Genomic DNA, 16198 nt, shown 5'->3' with positions numbered 1-16198 from the left:
CGCACGGCTTGGCCCGTTCCATCCTGTAACACACAGCCCGTAACGCACGGCGTGGCCCATTCTGTCCTGTAATGCACGGCCCGTAATGCACAGCCCATAACGCACGGCTCGGCCTGTTCCATCCCGTAACACACGGCCTGGCCCGTTCCGTCCCGTGCTGTTCAGTCCCGTTCTGTACCATAACACCCAGCCCGTTCTGTCCGGTTATGGCCGTCCCGTCCCGTCCTGTCCCGTCCCGGCCCTACGAGGCCGATCCGATGGACCCCGAGAGGAACGTGACGTACCCCGAGGAAGCCGACGGCGAGCTGAGGAGGCTGCTGCTGCTGCCCCGGCCGCCGTCCCCGAGACCTGGCCGCAGCACCCGGCCCCCGCAGCGCTCGGCGGGCCGCGGGGCAAAGAGCCGTGCCGGGTCCTCGGGGGCCAGCCGTGGCCCGGGGACGGCGAGGGCATCTGGTGGGCCCGGCAGCGCCCGGGGCTCGTGCTGGAGGGCGGCCAGCGGGAAGGCAGCCAGCAGGCCAGCCTGGTGTGGTGCAGCCACAGGCAGCAGGGCCACCGAGGCTGAGCGCCCCGGGCTCCCAGTGGCCCCTTCCTCGCCGCCGAGGCCGTGGAGGTCGGCCAGGCGCAGCCCCTCTCCGGGGACGTGCAGCGGGGAGACCAGGCTGTCGGCGGAGCGGCGCCGGCGGCGGTAGGCGAGCTGCTCCTCGGGGCAGGGGACGAAGCCGTGGCGGGGCCGGTCACGGTGGGGGGCCAGGAGCCGTGCCAGCCCCGCTGCCTCCCCGCCAGCCCCCCAGCGCTGCAGGTAGGCTGCGACCTGGCTGCTGGTCCACAGGTCTGTCTCGTCGTGGGAGAACCGCCGCAGCGGGGGCACCTGTGGGGAGCGTGGTTGGTGCTGGGTGCCGTGGCCCCGCCACCCAGCCCACAGGCAGCCCCTTACCTGCAGGTACTGCATGCGGTCCCCCGGCTCCGTCCTGGCGGGGCTCACTGGGGGCAGGCCCCGCTCCAGCGCCGAGAAGTCACGCGTGGCGACGGGGTCCAGCGCCAGGACCTCGGCCGTGCAGCCGTACTCGTAGGGGCGGTCGTACACCAGCTCGCCAGCCACGGCGCCCTCCAGGCTGCTTTCTGCCGGGAACGGGTCCGCTGTCACTTTGGGCACCACCTGTCCCCAGCACGCGCCCCCTCCCCGCCACGCACCCCACCTTCGTCCCCGTCGTCGCTGGCCAGGACGGCGCGGCACTTCTCGCAGACGGCGCGCGGGTCGGCACGGTAGCGGTCACAGGCCCAGAGGAAGAGGGGCAGGAGCAGGGACTGCGCCAGCGAGCACCAGATGAGGCACAGCACCATCCAGTCAGAGGAGGCGTCCGAGCGCAGGCTGGCGGCGCTCACCACCTGCGGCACCGGCACGTCACCAGCGGCCCCCGCACGCCCCCACCCCGTCCCCGCGGCACTCACCAGCACCGGGAAGCCCATCAGGACGTCGTAGATGAGGACGATGACGGTGACCAGGTAGGTGATCTGCAGGGAGGTCTTGATGGGCTCGGAGCCGTCGATGGAGGAGCGCCGCTTGCCCTGGGCGTCCTCCACCACGATGGTGGGCACGTGGAAGCGGTTCTTGCTGGCGTCGGGGCCGCGCCGTCCCCAGAGGGTGTGGAAGAGGGCGATGGCAATGCAGACGGCGCCCACAGCCATGCTGCCCCCGATGAGGAGCAGGAAGCAGACGCCGAAGCCCAGGCCGATCTCCGTCACGACGAAGCGGCAGTCCCTGGCGTAGAAGCGCTCGGTGGTGTCGTGCCACCCCACGGCTGGCAGCGTGGAGAGGATGAAGGAGACCATCCAGATCCCCATCACAGTGTGAACCGCTTGCTTCCTGGTGTTGCTCAGCCTGGGGAGAGGCGGCAGAGCCCCCGGCATGCTCAGCACAAGAGGGGGCTGCGTGGCAGGGCTCTCTCCCCCTCCCCAGGTGCTGGCACAGCCACTGAAGCGTGCCGGGGGACGGGGCACAGGGCAGGCAAAGCCTCGGTACCTGTAGTTGACGGGCCAGCGGACCATCCACATGCGGTGGTAGGAGAGGGAGGTGACGGAGAAGCAGGTGACCAGCGTGAGGGTGTAGAAGGTGGAGACGAAGACCTTGCAGAGGCCCTCGTTCCACTCGTAGCCCGAGCGCCGCCGCCGGAGCTGCACCACGGCGTACGTGGTGATGGGGATGGCGGTGTTGAGGATGTGGGTGCCCGCCAGGGAGCACAGCAGGAACTCCAGCGGCTTCCACTTCTTCTGCTTGGCGCTGATGCTGAGGATGCCCCAGGCGTTGGCGAGCAGCGAGACCCCGGCGCACGCCAGCCAGGCTACCGCATTGCCGGGCAGCCGCTGCTCATCGCGCATGGTGGAGGGACGCGGCACCATCGGCGAGGCGCCGCGGGGCCGCAGCCATCTAGGGCACACATCAGGCCATCGAGGCTGGTTCTGGGCACCGCCGAGCCCAGCACCTGCAAGCGAGTGCAGGCTGTCAGCACCCCACGGGTGCCCCGTGGCGCCGCTGCGTCCCCCGCGCACGCTCGCCCGAGAGCCGTTCCCCACCGAGGATGAGCCCGAGGGCCTCCGGCACGGGCACGGTAGCGGGTGGAGAGGAGGCAGCGCAGTCTCGCAGCTATAATTAGACTCCTCGGGAAGAAGCAGCAGGCTGGCAGCCACGGCGCTGCCGACACAACCTCCTCGCCCCCGGAGCGGGAAGCTGCCCGCAGCCCCGTGCCATGCCAGCCGGCGAGATGCTCGGGGGTCAGGGACCCCTCCTGCGGGGTCTGCCAACGGGGCACAGCCCCGCACGGCACCCACGAGCCGCATCACACGGCTGCCAAACGCCGGGAGCTATTCTGGGCTTCCCAATAAAAGACAAGGATTTTCTTTCTTAAAAATAACTACAGGAAAAACAGCCTCCGGAGCCTGCTGTGCTGCCGAGGGAAGCCCACGGCCCACGCCGACGGTGCCCTGGGGAAGCTCCCGGACACCCCACGGATGCGGGGAGCTTCCCCGGGGCTGCGGCCACGCGGGCTGCTCCTCCACGAGAGACAAACCCCGCGTGGGGCTGCCCCCGGGGCGCTGCACGGCCCCGGGGGGGGCAGAGAGAAGGGGGGAAAAAGGAGGCAGAGGAGGGGGAAAGCACCCGCTCTTATGTAACCCCGGCCCTCCGCATCCCCCCGCCGCGCGTCTCGGGAGGTGCCGGGCTGCGGGGGAGGCGGCACGGAGCGCCCCGGGGGGCTCGGCGACCCCCGCCGTGCCGGAACCCCCCGCGGACGCCCCGTCCTCGGCGGCTGCCCCACGGCACCAACCCCGCGCTCGCCCCCGCCGCCCCGGCGGGTCCCCGGGAGCCCCGGAGCCGGGAGGCGCCGTCGGGCAGAGCCGGAGCTGCCTCCCCGGGGGCTGCCCGAGGGGCACCGGCGCCGCTCCCCCCCGCTCCCCCGGCCCCAGCCCCGGTCCCGGTCCCGGTCCCGGCTCCCGCAGCCCCTCGCCCACCCGGTACCGGAGCGGATCCCCGCGCTCCCTGGTGCTCCTCCAGCGCACGGCGCCCCCGGTTACCCGACGGCGGGGGCAGCCCGGCGGCAGAAGGACGCCGCCGGTGCCGGTGCCGCCCTTCCCGTACCTGCCCGGTTCCGCCCGGTTCCGCCCGGTTCCCCCCCCGGTTGCGGGGCTGCCTCCCGCACCGAGCCGCACCGAGCCGAGCCGAGCGCCCAGCCGGGGCCGCGGCGGGCGGCACAGCGCATGTCTCGGCACCGCCCGCCGCGCCGGCACGGGCACGGGCACGGGAGCGGACCCCGGCCCCCGCCCCCTCGAGCATCCCCGGCAGCGCCCCCGGGGCCGCGGGGACAGCGCGGGGACAGCCGCGGTGCTGGGCGCGGCGACGGGGACAGCGCCTTCGTCCCTTTGTCCCCCCCGTCCCCTCCCCGGGGGCTGCAACCCCCCGCCCGGTTTTGCCACCGGCGTCCTGCGAGAGACCCCCCGGGCACCCCCACAGCCCCCTTGGATTGGAGACACGCTTGGGAGCCAGCCCAGGGGTCTGCCACCCCCCAGGGCAGAGGCTGGGGGGCTACGAGCCCCCCCCCCCGAGGATTACAGGGAACGAGGAGATGTCAGCAGGGAGCAGAACGCCCGTGGCAGGCAGCGCCGCTGCAGCTCGGAGCCAGGGTTTGGAATAAGCTCTTAAGCCAGCCCTGCCGCTGCTTCAGGAAAAAAGTGACACCCCCTTTATTCCAGTCAGAGATGACAGACTTTATTTATGTCACAGAATTCCTCAAATAACTTAGATGCGCACGAAGATACTACCTAGGGCTGTCAATGGAAGGGGCTGAGACATTCAATACAATACTCGGTCGCTTTTATAGGCGCAAGTATCATAAATAAGCTTTGGTGTACATTTTTTTAGGACATACTGTAAGTTTAACACAGCTTCACAAAGACTCGGGGCCTCGTGCGTCCCTTGTGCTGCCACGTGCGTGCGCGCCGCTGCGGTGGGGGCAGGAGCTTGGGATTAAACCCCAAAACCGGGGCTCTGGGGCTCGCTGACAAACCGATGCAAATGCTCCCGAGAGCCAGGCAGATCCCGGAGGCTTTCTGGAGCATTTAAGCCGTTTAATAATACACAGGGTGAGGGCGGTAAATCCAGCAGCAGCTCGCTGCTGGCATCGCTGCGGCGCACCCAGAACACCGGCTCTGCTCGAGCCCGCTCCTGCGGCACGGCACGGAGTGGTGGTGGCAGCGCACGAGGCCCCGCACACGTAACACAACACGAATGGGGACGGGGAGGTTTGGCCGAGTGAATACTTGAGCAGCACGCGGTCGCCGGCGGCTCTCCTGCGAGCGCTTTGGTCCGGGTCGGAGATCAGTGCTGGGCAGCCTGCTGCATCTGCGCCTGTCTCTTGGCTTTTGTTTGGAGGTATCTCCCCTTCCCTTCCTCGAAGCGCCTCTTCTCGTCCTCGGTTTCCGTCTGGCAGTAACCGAAAGAAAGCAAAGCCATGGAACATTAGCTTAATGAGGAGCTGAACGGGCAGATCTGATGCGTGGGCAAGTTTACACGGACTTTGTTCAATCAATAAGTTCAGTTCCCTTCCAGCTGTCAGCGGCGCCCACAGCACCGTCCGTGGGAGGTGCCGGATGGAGCCTGGCCACGTCCTGGGCACCGCCGGCTGCTCCTGCTGCCCACGATGTGACAGCACCCTCACCTCACGGCCCCTTGCAGTGACACTTCCACATTGTCCCATGTCCCTTGCACCATATTCTATCCCCTCTGCCCCAGGCTTGGCCAGCCGTAGCCTCTGGATGCCCCGCGGATGAGGGAGCTCCTTTCCCAGCCAAGGGACGCTCCAGCACCCGGAGAGGACTCAGGGTCACAGCAAGGCAGCCCCAAAGTCGCACCCCTCACCCCCAGCACTGCACCCATGCTGCTGCTCACTCCCAGCCCTGCAGCCACGTGCCCCAAGCGGGGGGCTCCAAGCAGCCCCCAGCCCGCCAGCCACTGAGCCCCCAGCATGGATGCCCTTCGGGTTAGCTCGCAGCAGAGAGAAAAAAGAAATGCCATCGCTGCACGCAGCGCGGCTCCCTCTGAGAGCTCGTTAAAGATGCATTACTCTAAGCTCCACTGGGACAATAGAGATTAATAATTAAATTACTGCCAGCAAGAAGATGCAACTCTGCTCTGCCTGGACTGCCTGCTCGGACAGGCAACGCAATCACAGCTGAAAACTTGGCTCACCCTGATGTCAAAGCCCTACAGAAAAGCAACCCCTGCTCCATGCATGGCAGCGGTGCCACACCACGGGCTGCCCGTGACCACGGTGCTGTGGCTGCCCCGGTCCAGCGACCTCTTTAATTCAGAGAATCACCCAGAGGAACCCAGCCTGAGCATAACAGAGCCAGCAGCACCCCCGTTAGGGATGAGCACAACCTCGTCTGGCACCCAGGCTCCCCACGGCTCAGCTCCTGCCTGCGAGGGAGGACACCAGGAGCCCCGCGCTGCTGCGGTGCCACCAAACCCCACCAGGACATATTCACAGCAACAGATGAATAGCTCACAGCACATTCCATTCCAGTAACACGCGTTCCCTAAATTATTCAGAAATTTAAAAAAAGATCTCCCGAGTTCAACTTCGGCTGGGGCTGGAGCCAGAGGCAGCGCAAGGGTTGGACGCGAGTGTTTGGACACGAGCGCCTGGTGGGAAACCTGCCGGGCAGCGGGCCAGATCCTGCCCTCCAGCACCACCAGCCCCGCGGCAGCGCTCGCACCGTGGTGGTGGAGCCGTGGGGCTGCCGGCCTGGCCAGCGCCGTGCGGGGTCTGAGCCAGCCCCAGCCCGCGGGAGGCACCGCGCCGCCTGCCGCAGGAAGCGGGGATGGGAAACGGCTCCGAGGAGCGCAGCTTGGATGGCTAATGTATAATTAGCCCACAAAATACTCCAAAATGTCACAGAGCGCAGAACAGAAGGAGATCTACTCGGCATGAAATATTAATCAAGAAACAACTCCCTGCCATCAGCGCTGCGTCAGCTCAGCGCCGCCGGCATCCAGGAGCCGGGAGCGGGAGGAGGGCGGCGGGGCCGGGGGCTGCGGGCACCCATCGGGTCACTGCGGGGAGGGAGGAAGCCGTGAAGCTCCAGCGACAGATTTCCCTCATGTTGTGAGAAAGGAAAAACAAATCTCTGTGCTGGCAGTTTTCAACCAGAAGAAATTTAAAAAAAATAAATAAACAAAACCAACCCCGAAGCCTGGCTTGGCAAGGCTCATTTGTGCTCATGTTTTTCTGCTGAACAATTCAGAGGAAGAGGTTTTGTTGGACAACAAAGCCCTGAGGGCATCACATGAAAAGCCCAAGTATGTGAAATATTCAGCGTTTAATAAACAGGAAGCCTGAAACCTCCCGTGCTTGCAGCAAAGAGCAGAACATTTGTGTTCAGAAGCCCGAGCGGCATGGGGCTGTGTGCGCACCGAGCGAGCTCTTACCAGAAGCTGAGGGACAGGCAGGGGCTTCCCCTCCTTGCTCAGGGACACGTAGGTGAAGAACGCGCTGACGGCACGGTATCGCTCCTGTGGCTCATCCACGAAAGGGTCGGCATCCACAAAGACTTCGATTTCCATGGACTTATTGCTCGTGAAGGTCATGCGCCCCGAGATGGTGATAACACTACCTGCAGAGAGCAGAGGGGTGGCTCACCCACGAGGGCACCGCGGCCGCACCTGCGAGCAGAAAGCTCGCCACGTGCAGGCAGGACCCACGGGACCCTGAGCGTGCCCACGGGGCACCCGTGATGCCCCTGGCAGGGCTCGGCCCCAGGGTGCAGCCACCAGAGTTACCCACAGGACAGGGGCTGCCCCAGCGACGCTCCTCGCGCACCAGCACCACTCAGTTTCGGGCACCCTTGGTTAATTTGATGCCCAAAACCATGTCCCAGGTACTGGGTGCCTGCTGCCCCAGGACTCCTGTCTGCATCAGTACAGGGGATGCTGCAGATTTCTGCTCTTTTGTGCTTTACCAGGACCCTGCCCGTGGGCAGCTGAGCGCTGCACAAGGCTCACCAGGACGGCGTTCCCCTGCGGCTGGCAAAGACACCACTGCCTGCACCCCCGCACCCCCCTGACCTTTCTTGATCTTCTCATGGAAGTTGATGGCGTCCACGGAGGCGGTGACGATGTTGGTCTTGCAGTGGCGAGCGGCCACAATCCCGGCGACCTCATCCATCAGCTTCATGGTGACCCCTGCGGGAGGAAGGCAGAGCTGTGGCCCCCTGGCCCGGTGCCGATGGCCACCAGCACCAGCCCAGGGCTGAGAATTCGAGAGCTAGAGTGTTTATTTTGGAGCTTAAAGACTACAAAGCCCGGAAGGCTTCCTCTGAGAAGCCTGTCTGTCCCCACTAAGCAAAGGGATCTTTTCCCCTGGCTGCACAGCCCCGTGCCTCCTGCACGCCCAGCTCGCTGGTGCACGATTCAGGACCCCCGTCCTGCCTGGGCAGCTCGCCCCTCGCCAGGCCCCCCCTCACTGCACACAGTGGAGCTGCCAACCCTGAGGAAATTACTCCTACAAATTGCAGTAATTTCTACACTCGGTATTTATAATTTGAGATTTGCAGTTTGAAAGATGGCAACAAAATTGTAGGATTTACGGTCTAGCTGTGTCAGTTCCCTGGGCTTTTTTTAAAACAGAGACAGAGCCCTCTCCGAACACGAGTCCCAACATCTGGTGGCAGAGATATTTCTGAATTCAGCGCTGAACTGCCTGTGGATCTTGAAAGCAGCGGCAGCGTGTTGACTAGGTTTGAAGGTTCTATTTTTAACAGCGCTTCCTTAATATATATATAAAAATGGAAGCCACCCCTCCTGAAGGCGGGCGAGGGGCGATGCCCTGGCCCCCGGCGCAGCCACGAGCCCCACGTGCCTCCACCGACCTGGATGGCAGCGGCCCCAAGGGGATTTGGGCATTGCCATGGCAACCACCCATTTTTATGGCCACCAGGCCAGTGCCAGACCCTGGGGAGGAGGCGGCGTTTACTCGTTCCGGACCCCCCCAGGCCGTGTCACTGCGGGTTTGCCCACCATGCTGTGTTTTTATTTTCCTGCCGCAGCAGCAGCGCTCTGATGGCACCCTCACGTTTCCTGCCACGAGCACTGAGGATGGTGAGGGACGGCCGGGAGCTGTCCCCACTGCCATGGGCACGTAGTGGGGGAAAACCCATCAGAAACCTGCATCCCCCCCCCAGGGCTGCCACTGCCGGCCGTCCCCGTGCTGCCACTGCGAACAGCCCGGCTGCTTGGGATGCCTGACAAGCACAAAAAATGAGAAATATTGTGCACTCGTGATAAGATTTAAGTATTTTTGAGCAGGTGCCTGAGCACGGTGCAGGAGCCTAGCGCTGTGTCCCCACGGCAGACATCGTTCTGCAGCTCTGGTGGGATTTTTCCAGGGTCCTGTGACTCGCGCTGGGATCAAAATAGAGCGTGGTGCCAGCGCCGCTATTCTTACCGCATCTGTTGCCTTGTGCTAATTAGGCCTCACAGCTGCTAATTATACCTTGAAGTTTGGTGGCATCTCAGCTCTGTTCTTCGGAAGGGGAGACAAACACGTCCCCGTGCCTGGGCTGTCAGAGCCACAGGTGCCACGGGTGCTTCCCTGCATGGTGCCATGGCCCGTGCCCCGTTGCTGGTCTGCCTGCTCTGTCTTTGCCTTCTCAGGGCACTGCTGAACCAGGTACGACTGCATCCACCTCCTGCAGGTGCTGGAGCCACGAGGTTCAGCAGGGGGCTGCAGGGATCCCCTGGGGCCAGCCCTGGGGTTTGCTCCCTGCCAGCCCCCAAAGCCTCCGGTGGGCCCCGGGGACTCACCAGCTGCTGGCAAGGGAGCAGCACAAGTTTTCCACCTGAGAAGATTCACGTGGCCAAAAGCCTGTGCAGTCTGCACTTGCTCCATTTTTGCTAAGATGCGGTGTTGTGTTTTTTTTTTTCCCCATTTAAAAAAAGAAGTTTCACATGCTCACCCTGTGCTGAAGATCACCGCATCCGTAACCAGCACCGATAAAAAATGCTGCTTCAGGTGCGGTAACCCATTACTGCTGCGCTGAAAGCCCTGCTCGTTTCGTTTCAGACACATGCAGACAGTCCTTTGTAGGTAATGAGAAAATTGCTCTCCCCAATTATCCTCACCCTGTTACTCCATTTACCATTCTCCACGCTCCCAGGGGCTCGTTCCCGGCTCTCTGAGCCGCTTACCACGCGCAGTGCCATTAGGCACTGCTTCGGGATCGCAAGCACAAAAATGCTAAAAATGAAGTAAATGGTGCATTATAATTGTCACCAAACACAGGATCCAGGTATCAGCTGCACAACACACACAGCTAAAACGATGTGCAGAGGGGCACCTGGCAGCGCTGCCGCAGCCCAGGAGGCGCAGCGCTTCGCTCCTGGCAGCGAGGGTGCTTCACCTGCTACAGCACTTGCTTAAACCCCCAAAAAAAAAACAATTTGGCGTGCTGCTGCTCTTCAAATCCGGCCATACGGCGCGTTTGCTGTGGGCAGGAGGCCGGGTGCCTCAACCCCATCAGCTGTGGGGCTGGGGCGGCGCTGAGTGGACCCCCTGGGATGCGGCCACCTCCCGCTCCCCGCGGCGCTCACTCACCTCCGTGGACGAAGCCGAGCAGCGTGCAGTCCGACGGGCCCACCAGGTGGATCAGGCTGGACTGGCTGTAGCCCACGGTGTGCGGCTCTGCTCGCAGAGAGAGACACGGAGGGGTTAGCGTGGTGCGGCAGGTGCCTGCCAGCCCACCCGTGGCAGCGTCCCACGCGCCCTGGGGAAGGTGCTGCGCCAGCTTCTGCAAACTGAAACGCTCCCAAGTCGGGACAAAACACCTACACCGGTCCCAAGAAGCCCTGAAAGGACAGGGTACTGAAAGCGTGATGAACGGCCACCTCCCTGCTATTTGCCTACCGATTTTATTCAAGCTCTGTTTTTTCTTTGAAAAGTCAGCAGGAGCCTGAAAGCAAACTGGAGTGCACTGAACGCAAGGGGAACCTGCAAGGTTTTCCAAACCTGGCCTGTTCACCCCTCTGCATTTGGCAGTGTCTCAGGGGACTGCACTTTGTGCTCAGCCTCAACATCTCTGCTCCCACCCCCCCAGGTAGCAGCACGTATTCCTGTGCAGCAGCACAGATGCTCCCGCTGCCCACCGTGCCCCCAGCCTTACCTTTTGTCTGTCTGTCTGTGAGCAGGGAGAGCAAAGGAAAAAAGGTATTTAAGCAACTTTCATCATTTATTACCACGGAGGTGACCCAATTCAGTCCCCACGCATCCGTGTGCAGCCAGGCACATTTGGCATTCTCAGAAGCTGACACCCTGACCCCACGGCACTAAGGGTGTGGGTATCTGAGTTCTGTGAGAAACGCTTTTGGGGTCCCTGGTAGCTGCAGCATCACCAAGCCAGGATGAGGGCCTGAGCCGTGGCTCCTGCAGCTCTCTGAACAAAGCCGGTTCTGTGAACGTGAGCTCCAGAAGCCCGGCTGCAGCTGCCTGCCCTAGTTTTGTGCCCAAGCTCTTCCCTCTGCCTCCCTGCTGGACCACAGGGCCCGGAGGAGCTGCCTGCAATGGACTGCAAACGCCCAAAGAACTCCTCCTCCTTGGGCATACCAGCAGCAGGAAACGCAGGAAAATAAAAGATGCTTTCCACCTTCCTTTAGCCAAGGGAGGCCTCGCAGAAAGAACGGAGACACCCGAGGACAGGCGCTGCCAGCAGGGGCTGCGTTACCTGGGTTGATCACCGGCATGATCACGTCGCCGTTCCTTTGCTTGGTTTCCAGCCGATCCAGCTTCTGCTCCTCGTAGCGCTTCCTCCCCTCGTCCTCCTGCTCCTTCCGTGCATACTGGAAGGAAAAACACACTCGGTGGCAGCAGCCGGGTGCCTGTTGGCAGATCCGGGCCCCCCCAGCCCTGCTCACACCGGGGACACCGGGCAGCTGAGCAGCGCCGTCCCTCCACCACCATCCCTCCTCCGGGACCAGGCGCTGTGTGCCAGCAGGATCCCCTCTCCCACCAGCACAGGGCTGTGCTGGCTCTGCCCCCGTCCCCCCATGCTGGTGCCCAGCCCTACCTGGATGGGCGGCACCTCCACCACCTTGTTCACGTTCTTCAGGGCCAGCGGCACGTACCACAGCGTCGCCTTGTTCGTCACCTTCTTGGCCCCTGGCAGAGGGAGGGCAGCGTGAGTGTGGCAGCCCTGGGCGCACGGCGCTGCCGGCGCGGCTGTCGCGGCACACCCCGGCAAAAACACCCCGAGGAGCCCAGCCAGTAACCATGGCAACCACAAGGAAAGGGCTTTTGTCAGCTCCGAGCCAGCCGCGTGCGCTAAATTATTCCGATTTTTGGTTGAAATTCATCAGCTGCACCACAACAGGCCTGCGGAGCTGTGCTGCCCCTCCCCAGCGTGCTGCCCGGTGCCCGTGGGTGCCCTGTGTCCCCGCAGCCCTCTCAGATGGGGGGCTCGCACCCATGGGTGCCGGAGGAGCCCCCCCAGAGCCCCCCGCCCGGTCGTTCCGGGAAGCCGCGCTCTTTGCCCCGCGCTGCTTCTCAGAACTGGCGATCTGAAACAGGGAGGTGGGAAACGAAAGAGAAAGCAGCCACCATTCAGCGACTTCTGGCTGCTGGTTGTGGTTCGGTTCCTCCATTTCCTTCTCGGGATTTAGGAGAAGGAGGCTGAGGCAGCTCCAGGGAGAGCCAGGGCTGGAGAGACCGCGCACGATGCTGGAAGCTCGTGTCCTCCCCGGCACTCCGGGGGTAGCAAGGAGGCAAAATGAGAGGAAAGGCTCCCGCAGAAAGCTGCACGCCTTCAGCAAGCACGAGTCAGCACGTCTGCAGCCCTCAGCAACAACCCCCGCGGGGCTGAAGCCCTGAGCTGAGCAGAGTGCTCTCGTCTGGGGCAGAGAAAGAAGAGCAGAGCTGCGGGCCCCAGCCCGATGCGATAAGGGATGAGGCACAGCGCTATCAGCACGGGCTCTTTGCTCATAGCAGGTGTTTCTCCAGAGCTCTGAGGGCCAGGAGATGTTCCCAGCCCTGGTGGCACTGCACAGCTGATGCAGGAGCCCGGGGTTCGCCAACACGGCTGCGCTCGTACCGGCAGGAGACCCACGGCCAGCAGTGGGCAGCTGGAGAAGGGGATCTGAAGTGGGACTGCTTTCCCCCTACACCCAGAGACAGCACCACGAGACCTCCTTGAAAGAAAAATCGAAGTCCTAAAAAAGCGGAGGCTGCACCAAAACACAATGGGGCATCTCGATGCAGACCCTCTTTATCCAGGAGGGAGCACAGACCTGGCACGCACTCCAGCAGCCACCATGCATGGCCAGGGGTCCCCGCGGTGCCCTGCGCGCTGCATCGGGACCGAGCTGCGGTCCCACAGCTTCTGCCAGCAGCAGGGCCTGCAGAAACACCCGGTGAGAGCCGCAGCACGCAGCGATGCTCACAGCCAGCACAGCCCCCTAGTGTCACGGCCGCCGCTCCCGGCACGCTGCGGCACTAACCTGCCGCCTGCCGGGCACCGACTGCTCCTCGCAGCATCCCCCGGGGACCAGCACCACCAGCACCACGGCCCCGGGGCTGATTGCTGCACGTCCCTGCCGTGCAGGCTGCCCTGCTCACCGAGCCACACGTAGCGAGGAGCTCGGCTGGGCTGGGGCACCCCCAGCCCGTGGCACAGCCGCGCACGGGGCAGACCCCGACACCGCTATATGGGGACAGCTCTGGTCCCCATACGGAGCAAAGCAGAGGGCCACCCGGAGCCGTTTACCTGTCAAAATGTTCTCGGACATGACGTTGACCTGGACTTCCACCGAGTGCTTGGAGGTGTAGGTGATCTCGGCGCTGACGTTGGCCACCTCGCCGATGCACATGGGGGAGAGGAAATCCGTCCGCTCCACGCGCGCCAGCGCGGCCACGCAGGGCTCCTGGGGGCACGGAGCGGTGGGGTCAGAGCTCCCGGAGGGGGAGGAAGATGAGGAGGAGGAGGAGGAAGACGGAGCACACCCTGCTCCATCGCAGGACCCCACGGGTGGGGGCTCAGCACCTGCTGCACCCCCCCAAAACGCTTCCCCTTCCGCGATGGCGCGAGCAGCGCGAGCCTTCCTCCGGCTGCACGGCAGCAGGAAAGGGGGCACCCCCCGAGCCCCGGGGCTCAGCCACGGCTTACGGGGGGCACCCAGGCACCCCCCGACGGCACCCCCATCCCCACCATCACCACCATCCCCGCTCACCCCGGTGCCGGAGTTGCAGTGCCGGGTGCTGATGATGGCCCCCGCCTCCTCGATCATCTTCAGCACGGTGCCGCCGTGCACGTTCCCGGCCACGTTGGCGTCGTCGGGCCGCATGATCCTGCGGAGGCACCGCTCAGCCTCGGGGGGGCCCGGCCCGACGACCCCCTCCCCACCGCCCCCCCCCCAGCTCCTCCCGGTGCCCCCCGCCCGCCATGCCCGGTGCCCGCCGGATGCCCCCGACGGCAGCACGTGGCGCCCGCTTCCTGCCCGTTTCCTTGGAAACCTCCCGGTACCGGCAGCGGGGCGCGGCCTCCGGGGGGGGTGGGGGGCTGTGCTCGGACCGCCCCCCCCCCACCCCCCAGCCCCGCCCGGCTCCCCCCCGGCCCCGCCCGGCCCCGGTCCTGCCCCTCGCAGCGCCCCGAGGGCGGCCCAAGGGCACCGGCACCGGGCGGGGCGGAGGCACCGGGGGGAAAAAAAAAACAAAAACGGGCGGCACCGGGCGGGCACCGGGGGTTGGGGGGGGGTCGCGGCCGTTACCTGGAGACCTGGATGGTGGCCGGGCCCGGGCCCGCCGCGCCCCGCTCCGACATGGCGGCCCCGGTGCCCGCCAGCAACGGCGCTGCGGCGGCGGCGGCGGCGGCGCGGAACGGAACCGGCACGGCCCCGCCCAACACAACCCGCCCCGCCCCGCCCCGGCCGTGCGCAGGGGGCGGAGACACCGGGGGGGGCGGGGCTGGGATGGCACCGGCACCGGCACCGGGACCGGCACCGGCACCGGGACCGAGAGCGGCACCGGCACCGGGACCCGACGGCGCCCAGGGCGCAGCCCCCGGTGCCGGCAGCCCCCCCTCCGCACGCCTCTCCCAGCACCGGAGGCTCCCGGTGCACCCGCCCCACCCGGTGCTACCCCCGCCGGGGGGAGGCCCCGGGGCACCCCCGAGCCGCTCCCGGGGTGACGCAGCCCCCAGTGCCCCCGGCGGAGCCGTGCCCGGTTATGCCCCGAGCATAACCGGGGGGCTCGTTCCCCTCTCCAAGCCTCCGTTCCCTAAAAGCACCGTCCCCGGTACGGGGCCCGGCCCGGAGCTGGGGGAGCCCCGCAGCCAGCACCGGGTGCCCGGCACCCAGGCGGGTCCCGGGACCCCCCTCTGCACAGCCGGGCCACCGGAGCCGGCTGCGGCCCCACCACGGGCCGGGCAGCAAGACCCCGGCCACCCAGGAGCTCGGCACCCACACAGCCCTGGCTCCCCCCAGCCATGCTGTGCACACCCAGGGCCCACGAGCGAACCGTGGGGTGTCCAGCACCGGGCAGATGTGTGTGGGGCTGGGGCACGGCTCCCTGCAGACACCCGCTCCTTTCCCACGCTCGCGTGGAGCTTCCCTGCCAGCCCCGGGGGCCGCGGGCAGCGCCCGGGACCCTGGAAGTGCTGAGCGAAACTGCTTCGGCACCCGGAGCCCCCGTGGGCGGCGGAGCCGCTGCGGCGTGCCCGGGCAGCTCTCATGGCCCTGCCGTGGCTCCATGGCGAGCGGCCCACGGGCAAGCCGCCTGTCCCCGCTCCAGGAGCCACCCCGCCAGGCCCTGGCTGCAGGCACGGGCGGGATGGTGGCCCCACAGCTCTGCCGTGGGGCTGGGCTCTGCCCCGAGGTGCTGCAGCCCCACTGCTGCCTCCCCCTGCTCAGCTGCCCACCCCAGGAGGTTCGGGGAGGCCGCAGCCTCAGGGCCTGTGCAGACACCTGCTGGCACCTGCCCGAGCAGGAGGACGCCCCGTCGGGCCGCCCGCAGCCCCTGCCCTCTCCTTCCCCAGCCCTCGTGGTTCCCAGTGCTCGAGGGAGCCCCGTGCCCAGCGTGCTGGGAACTGCTGGGAGCGATGGGCCAGGGCGGCTGGAGAACACACGGGGGGTTAGCGGGGATGCGGCACCTCCCCTGGGGGTTCCCCCAAGACCCCAAGGTGGACGCAGCTTCCCCAGCACCCCAAAATCCGCGGCCAGGAGCTGGCAGAGCCACCGCGTGCCCACATGTGAGGCTGGGGACAGGCCCGGGCCTGACGCAGGAGCGGGGTGCGAGCGCTGCCAGGCCGTTGCGTCAAGGTGCCCGTGCCGCAGCTTGCCCGGGTAATTATCGGGGGGCCGTGGCTGCGGCCGGACCACGCTGGCTGCTGCTTCACCGCTCCCGGGGGAGGCCTGGGCAGGCGGCGGTGCCTGGGTGCAGGCAGGAGGGACGTGGACCGAGCTGGGGCACGGTGCCACGGCAGCTGGGGGCCAGCCGGGCTCCCCGCGGTGCACCCCGGGCAGCAGAGCGCAGCTTTGGCAAAAGGTTTATTTGTACAAAGGGGGTCCCTGGGGTCTGTACAAATAAATAGGGCTATGTACAGCGATGCACGGGGGGGGGGGGGCTACCAGGGCCGCCAGAGCGGGGTGGCGGGGTGGCGGCGGGGTGGC

At 65.7% G+C, this 16198-nt stretch overlaps 2 protein-coding genes across 2 annotated transcripts; both read right to left on the bottom strand.

Annotated features, from left to right (window-relative positions):
* Nucleotides 1-241: 241 nt before the first annotated feature.
* On the bottom strand, nucleotides 242-2397 carry GPR153 (G protein-coupled receptor 153; the record flags this gene model as incomplete). The annotated part of the gene is made up of 5 exons (XM_084300082.1): nucleotides 242-868; nucleotides 935-1119; nucleotides 1197-1386; nucleotides 1450-1879; nucleotides 2021-2397. The coding sequence occupies 5 exons, from the start codon at nucleotides 2395-2397 to the stop codon at nucleotides 242-244; spliced, it is 1809 nt and encodes a 602-aa protein (XP_084156208.1).
* A 1860-nt stretch (nucleotides 2398-4257) lies between these two features.
* ACOT7 (acyl-CoA thioesterase 7) lies at nucleotides 4258-14426 on the bottom strand. Its single transcript, XM_084300319.1, has 9 exons — nucleotides 14300-14426; nucleotides 13763-13880; nucleotides 13300-13456; nucleotides 11608-11699; nucleotides 11266-11380; nucleotides 10143-10229; nucleotides 7616-7732; nucleotides 6980-7164; nucleotides 4258-4972 (listed from the first exon to the last, which is right to left on the bottom strand). Exons 1-9 carry the CDS (start codon nucleotides 14350-14352, stop codon nucleotides 4868-4870), a joined length of 1029 nt encoding a protein of 342 aa, XP_084156445.1. The 5' UTR covers nucleotides 14353-14426; the 3' UTR covers nucleotides 4258-4867.
* Between the last annotated feature and the right edge of the window lie 1772 nt (nucleotides 14427-16198).

The sequence above is a fragment of the Netta rufina genome (genome assembly GCF_964035555.1).
Source record: "Netta rufina genome assembly, chromosome: 22".
In the NCBI taxonomy this organism is placed as follows: domain Eukaryota; kingdom Metazoa; phylum Chordata; class Aves; order Anseriformes; family Anatidae; genus Netta; species Netta rufina.
Note: the sequence above shows the minus strand (reverse complement) of the source record. Positions and strands in the feature narration are given on the sequence as shown.